Source organism: Daucus carota, chromosome 1, assembly GCF_001625215.2.
Source record: "Daucus carota subsp. sativus chromosome 1, DH1 v3.0, whole genome shotgun sequence".
In the NCBI taxonomy this organism is placed as follows: domain Eukaryota; kingdom Viridiplantae; phylum Streptophyta; class Magnoliopsida; order Apiales; family Apiaceae; genus Daucus; species Daucus carota.
The window spans coordinates 47074376-47101916 of record NC_030381.2 but is presented as its reverse complement, the minus strand read 5'-3'; the positions used below and the strand labels follow the sequence as shown (position 1 = coordinate 47101916).

The following is a 27541-nucleotide window of genomic DNA, read 5'->3' as shown; positions in this document are numbered from 1 at the left end:
CACACTAACAACCATTTTTTGGTCAAGATGAAAGACTTTTATCGGCCGAAAGTTCATTAATAATCATGGTCCGTAAAAAAATATGATCAATAAAAATCCTCCATCTTAATAAAATAATTGTTAGTGGCGCATACCTTTCAAATATTTGGTCACTACCTGAAAAATAAAATAAAAAATTGGTCACTGTTTATTACCGGCTCTCTGTTTCTGCGATACATCTCAAAATTTACTCATTTGCTTCTACTATTCTCTGCGTCCACCTCACTTATATAAATTTTCTTTTTTATTTTGAGAATTTTCATTTTCTGATTTTTATTCGAAAACTGAGAATTTTAAAAATATATTAAAAAATTATATTTTACAAAAATATTAAAGTGATATATACATTTCAAGAGGATTGAATATTGACGGTGTTTTACTACAATAAACAATCAATTTTGAAGGTTGAAATATATAATCCCTCTGTCACCAATTCTCTACGGACTCCACCACACGTATTTTAATCCCTCTGTCACCAATTCTCTACGGACTCCACCACACGTATTTTAATCCCTCTGTCACCAATTCTCTACGGACTCCACCACACGTATTTTAATAATCCAATATATATATAGAGGGTTACTCCAGTGAGAACTTCTTAAAATGAGAACCGCGAGAACTTCCTTAATTTATCATATTTTGACTAATCTAAACATCAAACTAGTGGGTACCCAATATAAAAAGTGTATATAAAACTAGTCTCTCCCTAACTAGTCAAAAAAAAAAATTCAAAAAAAAAAAGTCCACTACCACGTCATCAGTGATTTTTTTTTTATTTTTTTTTTCGGCTAGTTAGGTGGAGACCTTAATTATATACATTTTTTGTGAAGGTGCCCTGGCGGGGCCGTTCAAATGAATGAGATATTGATAAATTAGAAAAGTTCTCACGGTTCTCATTTTAAGAAAGTTCTCATTCGAGCAAGTGCCTATATATATATTTATTCTAATTTTTACTAAATAAAATTTAAATTTTTATAAAAAATAAATTATGAGAAATTATATTACATATACACTAAAATGTATACCAAACGCTTAATCAAGGAGAGGAATCACCATTTTTAGGTGCATATAGATTAGAGTCTAAATACCGACTCTTGTGAGTTACAGTAGAAGGTTAAGTTTTTCCTTTTGTCACTTGTCAGGGTTATGATTAAGATTTTTTTTGACAAATATGGCTTATAGCCTTACAAATGAGTATCTGTTCTACGAAACTCGGGTGAGCCAGGGTCGAACCAGGACCTGGGACGACAGAGGATAAGCTCTTTACCACTGAGATTAAGATTTGATTCCCCCTTAAACAAATACTAATGCTATTGTCTAGGAGGATTCACTTTAAACAAAGGAATTTTGTGGTTACTTCAAAGTGGTAAATTTTGATGGGAGGACGAATAATAAATGTTAATAGATTCTTCCCTGCATTTACATCAATTCCAGCAATAAAAATAAATCATTTTTATGAGAGTCAGTACTTATTCTCTGCCCTTAGACACACATCACTAAGAACCGTTAAACAAATAATGTTGTCTACAGAGGATTTCCTTACAAATATTTATACACATTATATTCATTTCAATTTTTTTTACAAACTCATGATAAAATGCTGCTGCTTTCACAATCAACGTCTCTTAGCAGCATTCCCGGGTTATAGTTGTGGGTATCTTTTACTTTCTTTCTACGAGCATACATTTATATATCATATATGATTTGGCAGTGAATATTTTTCTGCTATCGTCTTCTGTATAAATCACAGGAACAGTTAGGCAGCATCACAAACTCACAGAGTGATAGTATAAATAGTGACGCTGTGCACAAATCACCATGCTAGCAATTAGTGCATTCAAAAATATGTTTTACGTGAGCACAGATATTTATAATATTCATCTACTTACTTTGCAATATCTCTACTTGTATGCTAGAGGACCAGACCTCGAAACAGCAAACCTTGGCAACGGACTGGGACCCCTGCTGCTGCTACCTGATGTTGAACCTTCTGTGAACTTTACTTTGCGGCTTGAACTATAATCTAATGGGCCAGACTGCCTCCCAGCTCGGTTTTTGACACTCCCACTGTCGGCATCATAATATGCTTGATCCTGGCTATGGATAGATGATCCCTTAAAATGCCCCGAATCATTAGCAGTTGACAGAGGAGTTGAATCTCCACGTGGATACCTGACTGCAGGAGATGAATGAGATAGAGATACAGCAGGCGAATGGCTCGGTGATGCACCTATTAATGCCAGTGGGGTGGAAGGAGAACTTGTGTAGTACTGGCTATATATTGAACGAAGAATTGCATAAGGGACGTGGGGTTCAAGAGAGCTCCTCGGTAGGTATGGAGAAATTTCGCAAAATTGATCCAGGAATATTAGCTTTGGTACAAGATGAGACCTGTACAGAAAATAACATTTTATTATTAATCTATTCTACTTGCAGTCACTAAACAAATAGGGGATGCAATTCGCGGACGACGCACTGCAGTGTGAAATTCATAATGATTAACAAGTGTTTTTTTTAGTACCTCTAATGTTCTCTATAACCAAATTCACAGATTTGGCAGACTTCTGAAATCAAAAACTTCTGATTGGGTAATTTAGATATTTAATGGCAAAATGTAGAGTCGGGTTAACAGATTTTGTATTTGTAACGCACACGCACACACAGATTTAACTTTTAACTTCATCAATAGCAATTTGTACAATCATGAGCAGGTCAATGATATCCTAATCGAATTCAAACCAGATTTACCAAGGCCACAAGATAGTCCCAAATCTGTCCCAACCAGATCAAAATGCACTGAAAGTAAAAAATAACTATCAAAGGTTAATAGTTCCCCACCAAGTGAATCAAATCCAATACTCATAAAAAGAGGCCCTTGAAGAACTATCATTGCCCTTATTACATTTTTAAATTGAACAGAAACAATAGGGGCCGTAACATTAATGTATAAAAGTTATTAGTTCTTCCCTATTTTTAATGCTTTTTAGCAAGAGAAGGAAGCTTGCTGCCCCAGTTTAATGATAGTTGCTTTACATTTTGGTATAATCTTTCTACAGGTTCAACCTTATCAAGTATAAGAGGGAGTGATTACGGAATGAACATGTTGTGCAGAGCAAACATCTTCTGGGATAAAGAAAAAATAAAAACAAAGCCAATTTTATGTATCTTACGGTGTAAGATATCTGAGATTCTGAGCCTGCTAAGAATATTGTATATGTTAGTTTGAACTTTTCTTCCTCTTACAAAAAAAGTATCTATATAGATACGTTTTCTGCCCTTGTAAGATAAGGAAAAAGCCAATCCAAACACCCCCATAATAAGACTCATGGCCTTTCTCTTAGATGTTAATTTTGCAGCTGCACGAGTGTTCTAATGGCTAGACTTATGTAGAATTGACTTCAGAAGGAGACCAAATTAAAAGTGCGGGAATTACTGGCATGCATATAAGATCGAGATCATAATTAACTTAATATACTGTAAATAATAACTGATTATTCGGGTCGACAAGTCATGGATATCTTATAGCATCCAGTGTTTAGAATTTGACCAATTATGGTAAAATTAAATGATAGGTACCTGTCAGATTCATTCCAACCATCTAGGGTGATCCCAGCAGATACCTTAACAAATAGCTGCATTAAGGATTTGATGCTTGCTTCAGCCGACGAACCATTATGTACTTCAGAATCTAATGTTTCATCCATGTGACCATTGGAAAAAGAATGTTTATGATGATTTTCTCTTTCCAGCCTAACGAACTCACTTCCTGCAATTACAGCACATATGCACCTGCCAAATCAAAATCGTTATAATACTATGTCAGTTAATATAATTAGGTATGCAGGGCCATTTGTTTTCTTAGCCAACAAGAGAAAACAGGAAAAGAGATGAGCTATGAAGAACAGAAGTAAATAGCTGCCTGTGTAGACACTTACTATTGAAACCTTTTTTACCCAGGTAGAATACCTATTATTCAATACAGCCCTAACAACATATCTCTGATTTTAAATTTTACCAGTTCAAACAATCAAACACATTAATGTAGCAACTTAGCATTAAGATTTTTGTCTTTCGGTGGATAGCCCATTACTGTAACATTGGAAGTTCGATTATGTTACTTGAGCATGTTCAAAACTTACTGTCAGATAGCACGTTATATGTTTGGTCCACACATGCCAGCGATTCCAGCTATAAGTGAGGACCATACTGACAATGCATATGACCAAACTATACATGCAAAATCAAGGGGGGGAAAATAACGGCCCTGTTTGGCAATTAGCGGTTAGCAGATTGAAGTAGTTGTTTTGACTAGCGGATTGAATTAGCTGTTTTGTATGAAACTGTATAGCTGTTTAATTAGCTTTTTGTATTCTAAATTGACACATAGCAAACCTCTAATTGAAAAAGCTCCTCCAAGTAGCTTTTTCAAAATTAGCTTTTTAAGTCCATACTGCTATTTTAATCCGCTAACTACCAAACACTAACATATAATGATTTACATGGTCAAACCTCTAATATGGCCCAGGCCTCTAAATTTTTCTTAAACCTCTAACTTCCAAACAGGGCAAATGTTTATAAAAGCCTGATAAGATTCTACAAATATAACATGGATTTGGTTGGTCTATACCAAATCATGGCATTATGAGAACATGTGCAGCCTCAAAGTTAAACAGCACCATGCTGTTAGTGTAGTAGAAGTTCTAATAAAAGTTTAAAAGCCAGAAAATTGTACAAGTAGTGTTAGCGAGCAAAGGGAATATCCATATGCTGGTAAACACTATTTTATATTTACAAGCCCAGAAAATTTCAATGCTGGTAAATATCTATAAATACTGCTATAGGCTTACTTCAAATTTATTTATTAGTTAAAACAATTAAGGTCCTGTTAAGGCATTGGGATTCAAAGGGCATTCAAAAACTTTAGCACGTAGCACCACAATTTTAGCACAACCGAGTTTAAAAACAGTCAGAAAATCAGTAGTGCACCTTGCCAGGCAGTGAATGTTGTTGTTAAATCCACCTGTGTCTACATTAAAGGCCGTAGTATTCCAAATGCTAGAAGTCATAAAACTGGCAAATAGATAAGGCAACAAACTCCAAGAACCATCATATGCACCACCAACATCCTCCAAAATCGCTCTCACCCACTCAGAATCGTGATCAACAACAACATCAATACTGTTTGCCACTCTTCTAACTCTCCTATTTTCTTTCTTCTCAGGAAGGTCATCTGGTAATTGCTTCATGACACCCGCTAATAATGAGTGTATCAGAGGTGCGCCATCTTCCAGAGCAGTTCCAGCAGCTTTTGCTAAAAGAAAATCGAATGCAATAGCTTGACCTGCTTGAATACAGAATCCAATCACTGTGTCCATATCTATGATCTGCTTCATATTTGCCTCTCTTTCTATGCGGACACCAGCATGAATGCTTCCAACAATAGCCTCCAATACCTCATGATTTGCTCTTAGTGAAGTGTCAATGCAATTCAAAAGTGCAGCTGTATGTTCTTTCATCATTCTGTCCAACCTGTCGACACCATATCCCCCAAAGATGCGAACAAAGGCTTCTAATTCCCTGAGATCAGTAACCGACTCGGCAAAATATCCTCCAACAGGTCTAGCACTCTTAAAGCATCTGTGGAGCGGAGAGAACAAGATCCCAGCACCAGAGACATCCTTAACAATGTTCTCCATATACCAACTGCACACAGCTTCAGTAGCCGATCCACCAAGTTGCTCAGCAGGCTTCTCAAATAAGTGCAATGCAGAAACCGGGCCACAGAATGCCTCCGTCAACAGAACTTCCCTGATACCCTGGGTGAGGTCCATACTGATGTGTTGTTCTGCTAAATGAATTATAGAAACATGTCTACGAATCAGTGATTCCAGAACTGAAGGGCGTTGAAGATCATTATCAGTTTTTAATACTGCAAGTAGTCTTCTCCTAAAGTTTCCAAGGATGCATTCTCTCATGTACTGCAATTACAGGTGTAAAGTTAGGATAAGTCGATGTGGCATAGACATGCCTAAATTACAGTCCTCATACATGATTTTTCACATATTAATTTTTTTAGCAAATATGCTCACGTAAGTTATAGTACTAAACATATATTGTGACACATAGCTATTGTAACATGAAAACTTCTGCGGTTTTATTTAATTTGAGATAGATGTGTGTGAAATATCTTACATGCTAACTTTCGAGTTAAATGAACTTCATAAAAGAAAAGCATATAAATAAATTATCTGATTAGTTTTGGAGGAATTGCAACATATTTTGCACTTTGAGGAACTGGTTGAGAAATACAAGTATATTTTTAATTAGGCTCAAGTAAACATTTGTGAAGTGATACAACATCACTACCAATTAACCAATGAAGCAATCAAGATAACATCTTAGTATACATACCTCCCTTAGAACAAAAACATGATTTAGAACACATATAGGCTCCATGTCATTTAAAACAGAACAAAGATTTGTCAACCTCTGCATCGCAGCTTCTAACCTGGCATTAAACAAACACAATATTTGTTGAAAAAAATATTGCAGTGGACAGAAAGACCAAAAAGGATTATGACAACACTGTAATATCTTACATCTTGATAGAGCTATTACTTTCAGGATAGCTTTCATATCCTGGGAAATGAAAACCAGATGCACCTTTTGGAGATTTTGTTGAAGGCATAGAAGACATTTGAGATGTCAAATTCATGAGAATAGCTGCCTGCTCTGGGTAAAGCTAATATTGAACCTCAAATTAGTGAACAAAATATTTTATATATCATTGATACATTCCTCAAGTTGATAACATGACAAAAAGTAAGAACCTGCATCTCAAGGGAGCCAAATCCTCCTTCAGAATCAAGGATGTTGATTAACCCCTCCAATCCTCCCATAATGGATTCAATAAGGGACTCAACATATTGCACAGAATCACGGCCAATTTTAGCAATCTGTTTAAATGAAATAACATTAAAATATTGCATTTAGGTTCAGACGACTAGAATTAACATCAGGCAGGTAGATCTTTTGATGTATAGAGCAAAGAGCATGCATGTAAAAGCCACGATACTGTCAAAAGTATATGGCCAACAAAGTCATAGTTCAAATGCTATATCACATTTTAGTATGAAATACAGTGTTCTCCATCAAGTTATGCACCAAGAAGTCTCCTAACATCTCTAGGCTGCTTAAAAATCCATTCAGTAGCCAGAGTTTTTGTCAGGGATAGAACTCTAACAAACTTCAAGGTTCAAAAATTGGATCACCATAGTTACAACATATACAATTCGTGCTCGATATGGCAACCAAAAATGTGTGAATAGAGGGAGGAGGGGGTAAAACTCGAACTAATTACACGCAATTAATGCTAACACAGGGCTACATATGTATGTGTTTATTTATACCTGAATTTCCGTGTGTGTGTGTGTGTGTGTGTGTGTGTGTGTGTGTGTTTACATATAGAGCAGGATAAAGGGCTATATATGTTGTATATTTATGCATATCAACAAGTATGTTCACATTACGAATTTAGTGATTCATGATAACTCAATCTTTTTCCACAAAAAAAAAACAAATTAATAAACTTGCAACACAAATTCAAAACAATAAATTGATAACCTCTTCTGGAACAATTGCAGAAGCACACTCCGGGAAACTGCTAGCAACACCAAGCCAAGCACAACAGTGTTGAGGACGCCCCTCTGGTCCAAACATGGTGTTCCTGAAAACCTGTAGAAATAAGTTACAAGGGGCTAGAATCAAATATTGTGATGTGACGGCAGAGCTAAAATGAACTAGCTCTTAAATCTATACACAAACAAAGAGACAGAGCTTACTGCTGTAAGATGCTGATGATAGAAGTACAGTTTCTTCAGACTTCCATGTTTTGATAGCTGAGTTTCAAGTTCATCGACACATCTGCCATGGAAGAAGTAAGCAGATATAGTTTGTAAATATAGCTCCCTTCAACAGCAAAAATTATATAGATATTTAATGCATTAAAATTAAATAGCATGAAGTGTTTATCAGGAATTTATGATTCAGAACCTTGTGCTTGTATTCAGTCACCAACTAAATTATTAGGTGTAGTTAACTCCTTAAGAAATCTCCGCAAGGTAGAAATTTTTAAAGTGGCCTATTTAAAATCTTCTCATGACATGTCACAACTTGGTAAGCACTGATATATTTATTAGTTTTGAATTCCGTCAATAAGAAAAGGAGTATTTTATAATTACATCATGTTGTTTGTGTCTTTCTGGTGCATGGCTAAAGATGGTATATTTGCCAGTATTATATTTCTTCAAACCAAAAACTGCTAAATGTTCCCCCCACCTAAAAAGAAAGTTCACTCCACACATATATATAATGGTGAACTGTAGGAATAGAACAAGATATCATTCATACTCTCTAATGGAGAGAGGGATTGATAACTGAAACTTACGGTTCATATATTATGCATAAACAGATGGTCACAAAACTGAGAGCAACAGTAATTGAATTGTTACTTGACAATGACTTATACCGGTTTGATCCAGTCACTACAATGGTGTCTATCTAATAGATCAAAAAAGTAAGCAGCTTGTCTATACCTTATCAAGAAGTTGGGATACTAGTGAGGAATGGAAATGTAACAGTGCTGCACATAGTGTATAGAAAACTTGTCCAGACTCGTGTGTTTCTGTGAATTATATATTCCTAAAGACGCCAAAATTTTCTAATGTGCAATGCATGTCTTGGTGCACTTTTTGGCATCAGAAAAACATAAAAGGAAGTAAAAAAAATTCAGTGACATTCCAAAGAACTTTCCAGTACTATTAGAGTAATTAATGTGCAGCACTTCATATTGAAAACCCTAACATTTGACATAAGTACAGATTTAGAAGATGAAAAACGGCATATTTGCTGTTTTATACATGTACAAAAAATCTAATTTGTGTGCCAAATCAAAGCAAGAAAGCACCTGGACCAATTGTATGCAGCATTTCCTTCTGATAATAAGCCTTCTTTCCCAGTGGATACTGTAGCTTTTTCCAAATGTCTAATGTTTATGGATGATCGCGCAGAAGTGACAATCATTAAAACAGCTACCCAGTCCTTACGCAACTCCTTATAAACAAACATGTTTAAAATCGGTAAGAACAGCAACCAAAAATCATTCTGTAAAAGTTGCACGATTCGTTACAGAAATATGATACAATATTGGCCTAAGTCTATAACACCCTCATTTATGAAGGACAGGAAAGTGAGGAGCAGATTTTTCTTTCAGTCTGTTGCCTAAATTTCCAAAATTTCACCACAAGATATCTAGTTGGCCATAAATATCTTCAATAAAATAATATTGCCTTTCTATAATTGCTCTCAAAATGTCTTTCCAATTTTGGGAATAAAAGTTTTTTTTCCCTATACGCATTCTCTCCAAAGATAATCTAGAAACAAACATGACTAAACATAGATCCATATTACAGACACCGTTATACACTGCATCACTGCATGTTATGAACTTGATTCCCAAAAATAAGTAAAACAGCATTCTATTTATTAATTTATGTGAAAAGTCCTCTACCAGAAATTAGATAACGATCACTGACGATTTATGTTTTCATATTTTCCTGTCCATAAGGCACAATATTATATAGCTGGCCCTTTTCTGAAATATCCAGTTTGAGCATCGATGTGACCTATAGTCCTATTCCTATATATAGGAATTGGATATGCATATTGCCAAACTCTTACAGATAGATCACATGTGATGGCAGCAATATTTTCGCCTTGTGGTTTTGGTATGCTTTCAAGATGCTGAACAATCTTCTGAAAAAGTCCTTTTAAGGTGGCATCCAGGTCAAGAGCCACCATTCCAGGGGTACCAAGCAAAAACCGGATTCTTCCGGCACAAGAAGAGAGGTATGACAAGGCATACCCTCGAATTGCTGCAAAAAGAATTATATATTGACATCTGATATTACTACATCAAAATTCAGACATAGATTATAATATTCAAATTAGTCAAAAAACATGGAGTAACAAAATCAACAACCATAATGAGATAAGGTGATCAACAACACTAATGAGATTAGGTGCAGCTTTTCCATGATACTATATTATTCTTCATACCTAACATCAATTCTGGTGTGTATTTTGACCCTCTCTGGAATATAAGAAATCTTACGCTTCCACTACAAGTATTATGTTGTTAATAATCTCCAATATCAAGGTAACGACATGAACCATTTTTTGGGTTACAACGGGTCATTGAGCTCTTTCGTGTTCTTGAAGAAAAAAAAATGATATATTTGCCTTATTCAGCAAAGTGTTTGCATTTGATTATTATCATGATGGGGAGCTAATCAAGGCTCATTAAATTAGTCGAGTTGCCTCACATATATGCCCAGGAATTTAATTTGGAGCATTTCTCTCTTTCCATATCCTTTCTGTATATGACTATATGTAATGAATTCACAAATCTTCTTTCAACATACTATTTGTTGACCAATCGGAGAATGGGAAGCAAATTTACATTTCCCTATATTGTATTATATCTGCAATGCTATGTGATCAGTATCCAACAGTCTAGTACAGAAATAATAATATAACCGAGTAGTTGACATAAGTTGCATCCCAACAAGCGTTAATAAGCATAATAAAACAACCATTAGAATTCAGAAATAAAGATATGGAAGCATCTGATACTACAGATTTGCAAGTTAAAATGAGAAAATAAAAGGAAGCAGTAAAATAATCATTCTAAGAACCAGGATCTACATAATAAAAAGTGCAACCCACAATAGAAAGTAAATAACACATAACAGTGAAGTACTGCGTCATTTAGAACCAAGCTAACCTGCAATATACTTGCGGACTAAACAACAAAGCCGGTCCATCCCATCCAACAAGAACCCAATAGTTGGATCATTTGGGTCCTACAATCATGATAAAGCATGTCAGTCAATTTAACACAGCAGGCTCCATAGAGTCAAAGGCTCAAAGAAAAAAAGAGAGAGAGCAAAACCTATCCATCTGTAAACAGTCTTACAAGAAAAAGCTTAAACAAAATAAATAGACTTACAATGCCCACCGGCACCATTCTAGCTGCTCTAGATTTTGACGATGCAATGCCTACATGTTGGAAATACCATATAACCTCACTTTGAGCTAAAGCCAGGGCAGAAAAGACCATCTGCGGAAGCAGAATAAAAATGTCATGAAAACGGTCTTTCATATAGATGACTTTTTAATCTTATCAGAGCATTTACAGTATTTTGTCATGAAAGGAACATTTCAACCTTTAACTAGTGAGATCTGTTAGTAATATTTGAAGTAAGCTGTAAATCTCAAGAGTGTGCGAAAAACTTGGCCAAGAGAACAAGTTAATGCCCAATGCCATATTACAAGATAAGTATACAGAGAGGATATCTAAGATGTATGAAATGTGACAAATGATGGAATTTTGACAACAAATTCCGTATACATACAATTGGGAAAGGTTTGCCCGTTTTTTAGGTTGTCACGTCCCTATTAAAGTTTTACTTTCATCCTGTGTTTCTTTGACTCTTTGGTTTTGAGCGCCGTGCCTGCGTCGGAGCCTTGGACACTCAAACACGATTCCGTGTTAAATCCTTGAATGAAATTTAAACACTTCCACTATCTGAGAGAAAATAAAAATTATGTCTAGATGCATAAACAAATGTTTTCAAGAAGCCTAAAAAAACCACTAGTATTTCCTAGCACGGTTGACACTTGTTGGGGTCTTCTGTGGGCGTAAAGAATCAATCCAAGCTCACTGAAAAGTATTTTACCCACCGAGCATTACTTGTCCACCAAAGCACTTGAGATGTCAGAAATGCCGGAATTTTGATCAGTTTCTATTCATTCAATGCATGCAAGGCAGGCTTCCCTTCACCTATATATATGCCGTCGCATCCTCTTAGGATGGTTCTAGTTTTGATCTCCAACCCCTCCTGTAGAGTCTTGTAGAGACGAGTATACTACAGTATAGAGTACTATTACACACAAGTGCATATAGGGAAAACACCAGCTCTGGCAGATTATTTTTAGTATTAAGTATGTAGAGTGTTATCCAGAAGGCTTTATAGTGCAGTGCACATGTCCTAGCATGTCCCAGCACTATCCGCAGTCCACCAATATGTTCCATATTCTAGCGAGTACAGAGTTCAGAGCCCTAGAGCCTTATGGAGTATGCACTCCATATTACAAAATTCAGGAGAGCATAACTGAGTTTCACCTAGACACGATGTTAGCAAGGATAGAAAAGAACCACACTTTTCATGTGCAAGCAAATTGATTAAATTTCAGCCATGTAGCTACTGGCTACGAATCAAGATTACATTATGGAATTTCCAATCACAAATTAATTGTCACACTATAACTATTACCAGTAACATTAGACAATTTTCTGTCAATCAGTATTCATGGTCATCTCATTGTTGCATGTTCTTGAATATGAAAACTCTTGTTTAAATAAGAGTCACAGGCCAGTGTAGAAGATGGGAGATATGAGCTTCCAATTTGCACAGGGATGACAGTTTAGGACAAGCTGGGAAGTGCGAAGTTGAAAATAGTTAACAACCACTCTCCTATAGGCTATAGGTATTAACACAATAAAGGAGGGCCAACATAGAAAACACTGCCAACAATATAACATGAAGGAAACCTCGATATCCTTGGTTGCAAATATGACAAATGTGCATTAATTCTAATCAGCTAACAAAATCGTGTAGAGTTGTAAAGTTAACTTGGAAGCCTCATGTAGAGAGAGAAGAGAAAAAGTGGAAGAATATTGATTATGAGATACGCCCGTCAAAAATGCGTGAAAAAAATGTAGATAGCTCTATGAGAATATATTGAATCTTCCGGATCCCCCGATTTACTTTGACAGTGTTGTAACTTGTAACGGTATTTGTCAGCTTCGCGAACAATTTTTATGATAATTTCAAGACTTCCCAACTAAAACTACATAAGACACAAGACAGCATCTAGTACGAAGACAGCTGTTTGTGAGAAACATAAAAAATAATTTGCAAACAATTTATCAAAGCACTCCTTAAAAAAAATGTACCTGAATATTAGGAGCCAGTAAACTCGGCTGGTCAGTAAAGAAAAGAACCATTCTTCCAGTTTCTTGTTTTAATAATGTTCTCCTTTCCCGGTGGATGGCATCACAGGATGATAATGCTTGGTCATGGACCTCACTGCAGTTAATTAGATCTTAAATACATCAACAATAAAGCGGTATGAGACAACAATACAAGAAAACAAAACTTGATCACAACTACTTTTGGTGAAACAGAACAATAAATTCATAGAGTAAACAATAATTTACATTCCACAATCAAACACTAACATCATCTACTAAAGAACATTATCAATAGACCAAAAGAAGCTGTTGCAACTTCCTCAAAGTTCTTGGTCAATATATTGCAGAACCTAAGTTATGACTTATCAGACACCTCAACATTGTTAGCACTTGAATGCTCTTCGTGATTATTTCCCCCCAACCTAAGTTATAACTGACACCTCAACTTGAAAATACTGTTCCATGGAGGGACGTTCTATTCCTATCAATAAATTTTCCCCGACAAACACAAGAACTTCTGACAAATGTTCAAAATTATACTCAATTTTGCTAATATTGCACTTGCTGACCAAACATTACAAGTTGCCCTACCAACTATCAAAAATGTATGCAACTTTTTTACGGACAAACGAGTTGTGGACAGGCCTAAAATCACTTTCTTACAATTTAATGCTATCAGAGAACATTTTGGGCTTGCTGAGTAATTAAATCAATTTCCCTTTGGTCCAGTGATATGACCTGTACTTGTCTTTACAAGGTCGGGGGTTCAATTCCTCTCCAACACACACATTATTAGGAGTGGGATTACCCCTTAGTGAGTGTGGTCTATGTACCCTTGCAGGTTCTGCAATTTCCGGGAATCCTATTGTGGGGTAGCACCGCATTATATTAATTGTTATAGGATTATGGTTGTGTAAATGGCTAGCATCCCATCAGTTATTGTGCCCCTTCAGAAAAAAAAAAAAAAAAAGATGAACCGACATTTATGGTAGGATAAAACAAATCCTATTGGCTAATATACCCCGTTAAGCAACCCATCCCTCACCAGTAGACAAACAAATTTGAAGTATTTCCTTTATCAATCCTCATTAAAAATCTCTCTATTCGCCGTGGTAGTAAACATCAATTTGATAATGCCTTTCCCACATTACCCACACAACCCTATTCTTATTCTCTAAACTCACATCACATCATCCACATTACCCACACAACCCTATTCTTATTCTCTATACTCCTAAATAATATCCAACTTATCATTCTATACATATAACTTATTCTTATTCTCTATACTCCTAAATAATATCCAACTTATCATTCTATACATATAACTTGTTTAAGAGGAGCGATGAGCTCAGCAATCTAATAACACGAAGGAATCAATCAAGTCAGCATTAAAGTAAACAAGGCCATATGTGAAGTTTAAGTTTAGGTTTCTCCAGCCAGCTGGCACTCTTCCTTAAAACTTAAGATTGCGTTTGGGTATATGTATTTCATTTCAAATTTTGGATTCAAATGACATGATTTGAGGTCATTTCAAATTCTCAGCTTTATACTAGTATTTGAATGTCCAGAATTTCAAATAAAATTCAAAACCAACTTTTTTTGTGTATCCAAACATGTCATTTGATCAAATCCAGGATTTCAAATGAAATCCAAGTTCCCGAACAAGCCATAAGGATTTTTTATTTCTTGAGTAGCAAAGTGCCATGTACATCGATGACTCGATATTAGTAAGAACATCCATGATGAAGTACTTATATATAAACTTGAGTGAGATGAATGTCACATGAGTTCCTAATTATAGAATATTACTAACTACTAACACTTGAACATAATGTAGTTTAGTGTATTTAATCCGTGGATAATAAGTGGAAAATTAACAACTGAATGTATATTAGGACATATTGTGCAGTATATAAAGTACAAAATGATTGCCAAACAAATTAGGATTGATTAAGAAAATCATGTGGAAAGTGCAGACGTCGTGAGTGTTCAAGGGGAAGAAGTGCCAACCAAGTACGTGTATGTATTTAGAATGTTGGTACCACTGCACTTGGGATTAAGGAACAAGAATTTCGAATATTGACAAGGATGTTATAAGATTAGAGCATGTTGCAACGTGTATTATGGTATTAGACAGTATTAATATTTTAAAATTATTCGAATTGGGAGCTTTATAAGACAATAGTGACGATATATATTTGTGAAGATATATGTTGAGAAACCAAGTAGTAAATCTGCATCAGATGACGCTGTTTAGATAAGATTTTGGCATGATTGTATGGTCACAGATTCCTAGTAAGGTTTTGTATAGTTCCACAAACATTTAAAAGAATCTTAGTCATAGTACACAGACCTTTCTACCGATGCATATCCATTTGTTAGAGGTGATTCCACATGCGGGATAGCAGAGAGACCGATTATGATATCGCACCTTAATTTAATATTAATAGTATTTTGCTCCTGTTATTTATTATTCTCCTTCATATTTGGCGGTGTTGTGGAAATAAACATAATAGAGAGTATGTTACATTGGACATATAAAATCATATAGCTTTAGTCTGTACCTAATCATTTTCTCGACCTGCTTTGCAACACTATACTCCAGATCTGCTTCTTTTTGTTTTGTACGTCCAGATTTGGCCATCTTCTTGGATTCCAATATCCGTGGCAAAACATACATATGATATTCCTCGTGCAACAGTATATACTGCATATTTAAAAATAAATCACAAAGTAATCAGCCTCAGCCCGATTAATATGTGTTTCTAAAGTAAGCAATAGAACTTACCTCATCTCTATATAGAGTGAGGACTAAATTTTCTTTCAGAACCACCTGAAAGAAGCCAGCAAAAATAGAAAATTATATGTTTGTTTTAAATGTTAACAAAACTTAACGGATGACACATGATTGCTGACTATTACCAAAGCGATATCAATGCTGGTCACACGCAGAAGTTCATCCGGACAACAAAGATAACCAATTAATACCCAATCCCGATACGATGTTACATTTGCCAAGTCCTGTGCCCTCTGCAAGAGCATGAGTACAGTGTAAATAGAGAGGTGGCATGAGATTGTAATTGTTATACAAGTAATAGCTGAACAATTATACCAAGTACTACAATGAAATCCTTATCCATATTTCACCAACCATTAAGATAAGGTAATTACCATTGGATGCGCTGAATTTGTAAGGATGTCGGGAAATCGAGGATGAAATGGACTTAGAAAACCCTCATTTCTAAGCTTTCTTGTGTCAGTTGATAAAAAAACAATGGGCCCAACAGCTTCCAAAACCTGATACAAATACAAGGTTATTTGTCATAGTTGTCGACGAAATTATTTACAGCACCTAATTTATAATATCTAAGCAGCAGGAGTAAAAGGGTTCAAATAACAAATTAAAATATTGATGATATTGGAAGTATTATGCAGAGAACCACTCCTAACACTACTCAGAAACAAATAAGAACAGATATTGAACATACAAACATCATTGTCAAATTAGGACAATGTTGCCAATTTATCACTTCGCCACCACCTGATCGGGTAGTAATGTGATATATGATATTTGCTTCTAATATTTTATATATAGCTTATAAATGAACCCTTTGATCCATAAAAGGTCTGAATAAGCCTCCCAGCTGATCACATGCAATATGTGACAGAATACCAGGGAAAAATGAGTCGTCCACCTCCATTAAATGGAAGATAAAATATTCTTATTTCATTCGAATCATTTTAGCAGGCTTAATACCAGCTTTATCACTTTTAGTTTTAGCAGAAGAGCACATTCCGCTGCTAGGATCAGTAACTCCTGACACATCGAAATGGCTATCCCGACAAAAATAAGAAAAGCATATAACTTCAGCTCATCAGTTAAAATGTAAGGTTGGAGATTGAGCATATGTATGTCAATATGTTTGTTATGTGGTCAGAAACAACAACAAAGACAAGAAATTCAAAACGCACTATTTTGCATAATTTATAATATTAATTAATAAACAAATATATTAGATACCATACCTCTCCAATACGAGGACTGACAAAATTCAGATCTTCATGTAACCCTTTTAATGGTGGATCATAGGCGTCTATAAATTGGACCAAGCTGTATCCAGAAAAATAGAACATCTAAGCTTAATTAGATAAATAATGCAGTAGATTATTAAAATAAAACCATTGCTTATATGCTGACATGCTGTAAGTATAATTTCAAATCAGATCAAACTATTACTGCCCTGTGTTAATTTCAGGCAGTGCATACTACTATCATTAATTGATTATTCACATTTAGTTTTCTTTATATCACATGTTTATGTTTCTTCAGCCAATCAAATGGACTTGTCTTTATAAAACATAATGTTTCATGTTGTTGTAAAATAATTAGTTAGATAAATCTTTTAATATTATCAAAGGGTCTGCAAGAGATGGATTAGAAGCTTTTAATTAGGCTGAATAGAAAGATAACATAAAAACCTGGTCTATTGAGTTTAAAGTTACTCAAATAACAATCCTAGGTTGTAGGCTTGTAGCATGTCCTTTTTATTAGAAAATACTCAAATCAGTTTGAACCAGTTTAGTAATTTCTAAAGTCTTACTTGCTTACTAATTAATTACATGCAATAAAACCATCACTGCTGTAATATGAAAGTTTAAAGTAGAATGGTAACTAAGAAGAATGCAAAAAGGATGGTCTCACCGATGATAGAAATCACAATCTCGATCACTTCTTAACATGGCATGCAAAAGGTTGTACACCTGTAGCATCATTTTTCTAGGTATCTGTGGCAGAAGTACCAGCCTGAATAAGTTACTGAAGTATGAACCACCACATTAACAAAGTACACGCATAGAACGTATTCTTACCTTCTCAGCAAGGAGATTAACCCTTACAAAGGAACAAAAAAGGTCCATAAATGCGTGTAGTATGAGGGAGTTCTGGTGGGGCTGCAAGAGAAGTGACCTAGAAATTAGAGAAATACCTTAGAAACCCAGAAGTCTATGTTTGTTCAAATTGTCCAACTAATTTTCAAATGTATTCACTATTTGGTATTATTTTAATCAAGATGAAAACTGGCAGATACTTAAATTTGAATTTGAATTCAACTTCACCATTTTTCTTATTCAGCCTCAATGACCTAAACTACGTGTGGTGATACCAAAGACTAGTAACTCACCAACAATGTAATTACGGTGCTGCTTAGATCCAGTATGAGTCGTAGAGCTTGCTCCCGAAATGCCATTAGATCCAGAAGCAACTAGTCCAATCAATTACAGCAAAATATAAGAATTTCAGAACTACATATGTGATTGAAGGCCTTAGCTCAATGTAAAATTGGAATAACATATGGAGAAGTAAGAAATGCACAGAAAACCAACAACACCAACTGAACGAGTCTTTTTTATCAGAAATGAATGTGCAAACATTAATGACATTGTTTTTAATAAGTTGTGCACAGTCGTGCTCCAGACTTGCTATGAAGCATTTTTTTATGCTTTCAGGCACCTAAAGAAGCAGAAGTTTATGAGATTAGACAAATTCATGCAAATCAACACACTAAAGTAATGAATGTATCAAATCTTTATCGTGGTTCTCTCACTTTAACATTATAGATATGCTCCTACTACAAATATAAAAAATTCTATCCTTGTCAACTGTACACAGGAAAATATATTCCAACTTCACCACAAAAGATAAACAAAAGCAATCTAAATTTAACCAGACTGATCAGTTTTGGAAAATTAATAGCCCTACACCCTGCCAATCATCTCATCCATTGTCCTTAAGTGCATATCAAACTTATTTTCCCTTACAGGAGGGGTTCAGAACAAAGCAGAGTATTGGCAAGACCTTCTTTTATCAGTCTGTTACAGTATTTATTTACTATTTCCTGCCAAGAAAAGCAATGTCTAGTATCCCTAACTTAAGAAACAAACTCTTCGCAGCTTTATATTAACAGTACATGTACATAAAGAGACATGTATATTAACAGTACATGTACATAAAGAGTCATGTAGAATGAAATTGGCATCCTTTCCTTCTATTTACATATTGCAATTGTTTATCCATAATACCTCCCTCTCTCTCGCTCCCTACCCTTCTCTCTCTCACCCCCCCCCCCCCCCCCCTTTCTGTGTGTGCAGGGAGGAGGGATCCAATGCAAACAATTTTTGTAATCTTGTAAAAGTTAGCTCTCATTACAAATTCAGTCTCATCCAATATATTCTTAAAGCCAAATCCAACTTAGATTAAATCACAAAAAAAAAAAAACAAATTGTATCCACGAGAATCCGACTTGTTCCAAGGATTTCACTTTTTTAAAGCAGTTAAACTTATCCTCCACAATCCTAGAACTAGAAAATCTCAAGTCGTGCAGGTTAACAAGTGGATGATACCATTAGGTTCTGATAGTAAAATAAAAAGTTAAAAAAAATTAAAACAACAGCATTCATACAGCATCCTCTGTTATTTACAATATCTTACATGTCCACGCAAGGGTCTACTAGTGGCAAACCGCAAATGGCATGAATTGATGTTATGGATAATTAAAATGACAATTAACTCTTTATTGCTATATTATGCCAATTTTGTGCTAATTAAGCACAAGTTGTGGAGAAATTTGTTAAACATGCATATGCGTCAATCTTCAATTCTAGTTCCAAACACGGTAAATCATCCACTAGCATAACACTGTACACCATTCAAGAAACAAATTTCGTAGACTAGCCTCCCCCACCCCCAAAAAAAAACATTACAAACCAAAAACTACGAGTGACTTATACTTCAGCAATAAAATTCAAGCAAGATAATAGTTTACAAAAATTACACCTGAACCCAGGGCTCCAAGCTTTGTAAGTAAACTTCTGCATGGTCATTTAAAGCATCGATTGCAACCTTATCGACCTAAAGGAATTTTTTATTAGGATAAATTACAGGGTGCATATAAAATATTCCAAAAACACACTAGACAGGTGAACAAGATCAATTCTTACTCGTTCAAGTTGTAATTTGCTGTGATGCTCTGGAAACTTCTTGGAGAGAATGGTGCAAATTTTAGGAAGATTTGGGAAGACCCCAGATTTCCAAAATGCTTCTGAGAACATGTGACCTGCTGTATCCGGGTAGTCCAAAATTTGGTTTAATCGATATATTTTGGCCATCAACCCTTCAGCAACCTGTGTAAGTTGATAAACCCACAGCATATTTAATCCCTTATGAGACCCAACTGAACTCTGTGCTGGTCCTTCAGAGCGAACATTCCTAGAAGTCCTTGGTTCAACTTGAAAAGTGACCTCTTGGCTTAAATACTCATTCCACCTCGACGGACCTTCATATTCTCTTGATCTGGGTGACACATCTTGTGCTGGAAAATGTTGTCTAGACATTGGTCTTTAAATATTAAACAACATCCAATATCTCTGCACATAAATGATTGCCTTAAAACAACAAATTAAGCAAAAAATGGTATTTATTTAGATCTAAAGTTAAGCAATCACTCCTGACAAACAAACAAACAAACAAAAAGGTTGAGCAATCACATTATTCGTTTGCTCGGTCATCATACTGTAATGAGTTATCAAGTACCAAAACCAAGTATAGTAAATTAGTTGTTGGAAAATGCTTATAAATTAGCAGCATTATGCATATCTTCGGAACAAAAGTACAGTAAATAATAATCAGACATTTATACTTCATGAAATTCTTTTACATATTCAATTCGAACAAACACAATAAACAGTTTCAAACCCTATAAATGTCTATAGAGGGCGAGTATTAACTGCTCCAGATTCTAATTCCCTAATCCACAAAAAACAAGATTAACACCTATTAAGAGAACGTCTCCCCAGTGTACTTGTAAAGTTAACCTAGGCCTATATAAAGCATATATTTCTCTAAACACTAAAAGAACTTTGCATAATTTAACTTAGCAGCTAAAATGTGGTCATAATTGGACAAATGTAAATACATACACGAGAACTCATAAAACGAGCAGTATATAAATAGAGAGAGGGGGAGGGAGGGAGGATGAGAGGGAGAGAGAGAGAGAGAGAGAGAGAGAGAGAGAGAGAGAGAGAGAGAGAGAGATTACTATGGTGAAGTTGAGAAAGCGAGAGTAGTAGTTAAAAATGGTAGTGTAGGTGGAATAAAAGCTTGGAACTCCAGATCTGACTTCACCAGTACATACGTATATATGTTGTAAGTATATATAGAGAGCAGGGGAGTAGGAGAGTGGTGGAGCTGGTGATGGAAGAATTATATGAGTATAATTAGTAGAGTATAGAGTAATTTAATTGTTATGTTGGTGCTTAGTTGTAAAATGATGGTGATGGTGGTGGTGGAGGAAGAGGAGTCGTTAAGAGTAAGATTTTATCATTGTAAACTTGCTAGCATTGAGACAAAAATATACAGATTAATACAGTTTTCGCCTTTGTCTTTTTTGTTTTCTTTCTTTTCTGGTTATTTAGAATTTATAATTTATAATAAGATGGTTATCGGTATTTATTTTATTTGTGGATAAAGTTTGTCTTTTTAATATCAATCATATCGAGAAATTCAAATGCACAGAAAAAATAATGAACATTTCAAAAATGTCCAAAAATTTTCTCAATTGTTTATAAAATGATTTGTGTAATCGGTGATCTTGCAAATGACATGTTACCTATGAACAGAGTGTTATTTGATTTATGTAATTGATAATCTTGCATGACATGTTAGAATATGCACATGGGTGTTAAAAAAATTTTAGAAGACGTTATTGAAAAAATGTCATAAAACACATAAATAATGTCTAAAATTATAAAATTAAAAAAATATTTCAAATATTATTTATTAATGTTGGATAGTTCAACGGTTTTAATTCTAAAACAAACAAAACACTAGGTCGGGAAGTGTTTTTATTAGTTTAATTTCAGAAAAACATTACACAAAATAGCGTTTTGTATTTTTACCCTGACAAAACGTGTTTTGTTCTTTTAATCATAACAAAACGCTATATGTTTTAACCCCAATAAATACTATATGAAATAGCATCTTCGATACTAATCAAAGATGATACACAATATAATTTTAATAAGTGCTATTGGGACCATTTTTTATATCATAATAATGAGAATATTAATATTTTAAATTGTGATATAAGGACGACAACGACATTGATTTTTGTAAAAAAAAATTCAACATCACTCCTAACATGATTATAACTCACATATAACATGTTTTAGAAAACATATAAGATAGAAAAACCCAACAGCGTTTTAGAAAAAATAAGATTAAAAAGATCTTTGCAATTTGGTTGCTTAAAATTACAAGAATTAAATTTCAAAAACTTGTTTAGAATTTTTTTATTAATTTAAAAGGTTCAGAATTATTTTAAAAATGCTAATTTTGAATCTTCAAACAATACTTACTTGCTAAAATTTGTAATTATTATTCTAATATATTTCATATATTAAGTGTTGAAAAAAGCGAAATTGCGTGTTTCATGCGAGTCTTGTTGATTTTGTATTATATGATATTGTGATTATTGAATAAGTCATCTTTATTTAAGAGTATTTTAACTGTGAATATATCCATGCAGGGTTGTGATTTTGAGTTTTTTATTGTTTCAATAATTTGTTTGATTTTAGATGATTAACAAAATTTTGTTGATCTAGGATTTGAATTAAAAAGTCCGAATATTACATATTGTTAAATTTCAAATTAATAAGATATAAGTTAACGTTTTTATTATACTACTTTCACATCAAATTACACGTCCTCCAAGTTATATCACAAGGATAACTCTTTACGAATAAATTAAATTTTTTTTTGTTTTTCCGGATAAAATTTGTTATTTAAAAGTGCGTTGATAAAAATATAATATTTATTGTTATTTTATTTTAATATGTGAAAAAGGATATTTACTAATGAAATCAAAAAAAGTCCAAGGTCACATTTGATGTTGGTCGAATATAAATAAATTACACACGCCAAGATTTTAGAAGACGGATAATTATGAATTATTAGAGATTTTTTAATAAGTTGGACTAAATTAAATTTATTGAATATTATGTAAAATTTGTTGAATTTTGTAAAATAATTGCTTCGATTTGTGCACCAAAGAAGCTAAATACGTCTACCAAACTATCTGAGCGACGGAGCCCTTGCTGGCTTGCTTCCATATCGCCAGCGGAAGCTTCTAGAAACAAACCTTGTCTCAACACTTGCTAATCGCCGCAACTTTTCTTTTCTTTTCTTTTTTTCTAATTGCTGCTCAAATAAAACAACTTCATGCCTCCTGACAAAAAAAAAAACAAACAAAAACACTTGCTAATCATGTTATGTTTTCACCAAGTTACTTAGGATGCTTTCTAATGTGGGTTTTCCTTTAGACAAGTACGCACACCATGTGTTTGATCAGGTGCCGCAGAGAAATAGTTTTATTTGGACTGCTCTCTTATTAGGGGTTATTGTGTACAAGGATCGATTGGGGAGGCAGTTAGGTTGCATGGTTTGATGAGGATGGAGAGGATGGCTCCTGTTTCGTTTACGTTTTCGGCTTTGCTGAAGGCGTGTAGCTTGGGGGAGGATGTTAATGTTGGTCTGGGAGTGCAGATACATGGACATTGTTAGTGTTGGCGGGTTTGATTTTGATTTGGTTGTGCGGAATACGATGACGGTTTTTAGGAAATGGTGGTTAGGGATGTTATTGGTGGTTAGGGATGTTATTTCTTGGACGTTTGTGTACGGGGATATGGATTCTGCTAAGGAGTTGTTTGATGAGTTGCCTGTTAAGGATATGGTGGCTTGGACTGCGATGGTTACGGGGTATGCACAAAATGCTTGGCCAAGAGAGGTGTTGAATCTTTTTAAGAGGATGCAATATGGTAATGTTGAGACTGATGAGGTTACATCAGTTGGGTTATTTCTTTCTTTCGTTTTTTTTTTTGACAGATTTGGTTGGGTTATTTCCGCGTGTGCTCAATTGGGTTCTGCTAAGTATGCGGGTTGGCTTAGGAATATTGCTGAGGAATCTGGTTACAGACCTACTAGCAATGTTGTTGTTGGGTCTGCATTTGTGGAAATGTGGAGGAGGCATATAGTATTTTCAAGAGAATGAGGGAACGGAATGTCTATTCTTTTGGTTCAATAGTTGTTGGGTTTGCTGTGCACGGACATGCCACTGAGGTCTGAGGCTATTAATTTGTCTGAAGAGATGGTAAAGACAAAGATAAAACCTAATAGGGTTACTTTTGTAGGAGTTCTTACTGCGTGTAGTCACGCTTTAGAATATTATTGAAAATGGTTGCATAGTTCAGCAGTTCAGCTTAGCCTTTTGCCATAACTCTGCTCATAACAAAAATATTAGATTGGTTCTTCGTTCTTATAGGATTGTCTTGTGTGTGTTGGCTTGTTGCAACTTGCAGAATGGACGAACTGCAATTTATTTCTATTATTCAAAGTTTAGACCTAGTAAAATTTAAGGTGGTGTTAAGGATATATATCAGTTTTCAAGTTTTCTTCTAGAAAGATCATTATTGCAATAAAATTAAAATTCAAGTATAATGGTGTGCAAAACCCGGACATGTTACTACTTAACAAACACATGGAGAATGAAGCAACCCCTTATTTTAGCAAGTCTACATTGCCACCAAACGAAGCGTTTCAATGGAGCTCGAGCTCACAGTTCCAATATTTCCTTCTCATGTTGACTACTAGCTTCACTATATACAACTCTGTCTGCCTTCTGACCCAGTACAAAAAAGATTGAGTTTGCAGATGTTGGTTGTGATTTTAGTGTGCTTCTAATCAGTCTAGCAGCACCTTTGAGACATTGATGATAGGAATGCAATTGAGACTGAGAGAGAAGGTGACAGAGTATGTCATAGAACAGAAATAAGCACTGAATAAGGCAAACCCTGTTCAGTAGCAGAACGTATCAGTAGTTGGGACTAATTTCATGAAATACATCCCAAACTACATTTACAAACCCCAGCTATCAATTTTTTTTTCCAGATCCTCGCTTTAAAAGTGAAGAATCACCGGCATCAAGTGGTCAACCTTCACTTGCTAGAAGCCAATGATTTTTCTATTTAAAGAGAAGATTCTTCGAGTTGGTGGAATTATTTGGACAATCAGAGGTGTGAAGGAACTTGAAGAGTGGATGAATGCTTGTTCGGAGGGTCATCCTATGTTTGTAGCTCTTACTCAAAAAGAACTTGAAGCTGATTCAGTTGTGAAGCTACTGAGCTCGGCAGCTGAGGAAGGGCAAAAAGTTTCACCCACCGGTGGACAGACATTCCAAGCAATTTATAGACGCATCCGGCCATCTTATAACTTGGAAGGAAAATATTCTGGATCAAGGTTAGTTTTTATGGTTGTGTGAGAGCAAGTCCAATGCTAAAATTAAAATGACTTAAAGTAGTTTTTGGTCTTAGAATACGGTGTCAATACATTGTTTTAAAAATAGGACCAACTACAAGTTAAAATGACTAACATTTGCTATAATTTGAGATCTAAACTTAGTTTTTGGTCTTAAAATCCAACCAGTGTGTCAATACATATTTCTAAAATAGGACCAACTACATTCAAATCTTCCTGGTTTTTTACCAAACGCTTCTAACTTTAGTTGGTTGATGATGTGACAAGGATGGTTACAAGAGCAACCGTAGGCCCGTAGCATGTAGGACTAGTTTTTCAATTTTCTGAATCATACATGTTCCACGTAAGTAAAAATAGTCCCAGAACAAGAATGGGCCGAATGACTCCAACCTTGCGGCCCGTTTCACTTTATTCAACGCACTATTTTCATATTTTGTAGGTCCTGTTAAATCATTTTTCACGGAATGGGACCAGGAAAGAGTGACTACCTAATTCTTTCTATTTTCCACCGACGCCAGCTGACCCCTTTTTTCCACTTTAATACCGCTTCACGTGACCCAATGCACGAAACGAGACTGCTTTGCGGTTGCTCTAGCAATCTTTAGTCCTAAATATCCAAATAAGTATAGCTATGCATTGAAATGGTGATTTTACAAACTTGTTTAATACATATTAATGATATACAACCGATCATAGCTATATGCATTGGACTTGCTCTTAGATCACCTTGTAACATTTTAGTAGACTGAGATTTTAATTACTTTATAGTTTGAGTTTTGCCCGTAATATGGGGTGTGCAGATTCATTCAAATTCTTTTAGTTCCTCTACTGTACCTTACTTTAAACCGAATGATATGATCTTGTCTCCTCTAAAATTTTGCTAAACTAAATTTAATGGTTAAATGTTAAATTTTCGGCTCGGTCTGGCATTGTACTAATCCTGTATCACTGTATGCATGTTGTGTGTTCCAGAAACCACGACGTTTTCTCTGTTAATTCTATGTGTTCAGGCTTTTTGCTACCAAATTTGAAAGAATAAGGGCCTCTTCAACATGGTTTTACAAGCACTCTTACGCTACCTAGTTTGCATTCTTTATTTTAAGTAATCATTTTTTTTTGAGAGAATATTTTAAGTAATCATTAATCAATCAACACCAGGGTTGTAAATTTAATTGCATTTCTGCCAACGAACTTGAAGAAGATGTCTGACATGCCATGATTGCATTTCTATCAATGAACTCGAAGAAGATGTCTGATCTGCCATTAAGCATGTACACGACAACATGTTGATGAACATATCCAACTATCCAAGAGAATTTCTTTTGCTCCCAATGCTTCATCTTCGACACGTACACTAAGAGGACCATGAAATATCATATTATCACTCATAAATTTTCCCTGCTGATCTCTAATTATCATACCAACAGAATAACAAGACTCTGTTTCTGTAATTATTTATCCTACTGTATGCTTTCATCCCATTCCATAATGAAACTAATAATTTCTTGTGATTGCCACTTTTTTCTTTATTTAATATTACAGATGGTTTTGTTTCATAGTCCTTAAAAAGGCCATCTTTCTCTAACATAGATTTATTGATAGTCGTAACTGGCTGGCCAAGAATTTTGAGAATAGACTCTTGCAGGAGTATTATATATCCAGCTCTTTGAATTTGAACAATTAACTATTATTATCAAATTAGATTTAGATTGTGTTTCTTAAATGTATTTCATTTTTAAATGTTGAATTTCCAATGACAACGTCAACAACGGTTCTTTCGAATGTTCAAGTTTATATTAGAGCTTATTGCATTTTGTAACCCCACACTTTGGCTGATTAGCAAATCAGACTCCACACTTTGAAACGTGACAGTTTGTAACCCTAAGTTTCATTTAACTTTCGGTTTGTAACCCTGGCCCACCCATCCTTTAAAAACAACAGTTAACTTTAACTGTTTGAGAGTTAACAGTGTGTGTATTAGTTTCTAACAGCTATTTTACCCCCTGTGACTTCTCAAAATTTATGTATTATATTTTAAA

At 34.8% G+C, this 27541-nt stretch overlaps 1 protein-coding gene and 1 pseudogene across 1 annotated transcript; one reads left to right on the top strand and one right to left on the bottom strand.

Moving 5' to 3' along the window:
- Positions 1-1472: 1472 nt before the first annotated feature.
- LOC108203976 (protein NAP1) lies at positions 1473-21519 on the bottom strand. The gene is made up of 24 exons (XM_017373195.2): positions 21232-21519; positions 20135-20560; positions 19971-20045; positions 18319-18399; positions 18008-18088; positions 17841-17923; positions 17165-17249; positions 16310-16435; positions 16061-16168; positions 15927-15971; positions 15703-15845; positions 13118-13250; positions 11108-11218; positions 10883-10961; positions 9778-9971; positions 9005-9150; positions 7881-7962; positions 7663-7773; positions 6870-6995; positions 6639-6781; positions 6451-6547; positions 5026-6017; positions 3616-3828; positions 1473-2430 (listed from the first exon to the last, which is right to left on the bottom strand). The coding sequence occupies exons 2-24, from the start codon at positions 20525-20527 to the stop codon at positions 1941-1943; spliced, it is 4137 nt and encodes a 1378-aa protein (XP_017228684.1). The 5' UTR covers positions 20528-20560; positions 21232-21519; the 3' UTR covers positions 1473-1940.
- A 2220-nt stretch (positions 21520-23739) lies between these two features.
- On the top strand, positions 23740-27013 carry LOC108210931 (uncharacterized; annotated as a pseudogene).
- Positions 27014-27541: the final 528 nt, after the last annotated feature.

What these genes read in the sequence shown, in the direction of transcription:
- LOC108203976 (XM_017373195.2), bottom strand. Translation starts at nt 20,527, where the DNA reads ATGTCTAGACAACATTTTCCAGCACAAGATGTGTCACCCAGATCAAGA. An exon ending in ATCATCAGCATCTTACAGCA is followed by an intron (nt 7,774 to 7,880) that starts GTAAGCTCTGTC and finishes TTATTTCTACAG; the next exon opens with GTTTTCAGGAACACCATGTT. An exon ending in ATGTTTTTGTTCTAAGGGAG is followed by an intron (nt 6,018 to 6,450) that starts GTATGTATACTA and finishes CTGTAATTGCAG; the next exon opens with TACATGAGAGAATGCATCCT.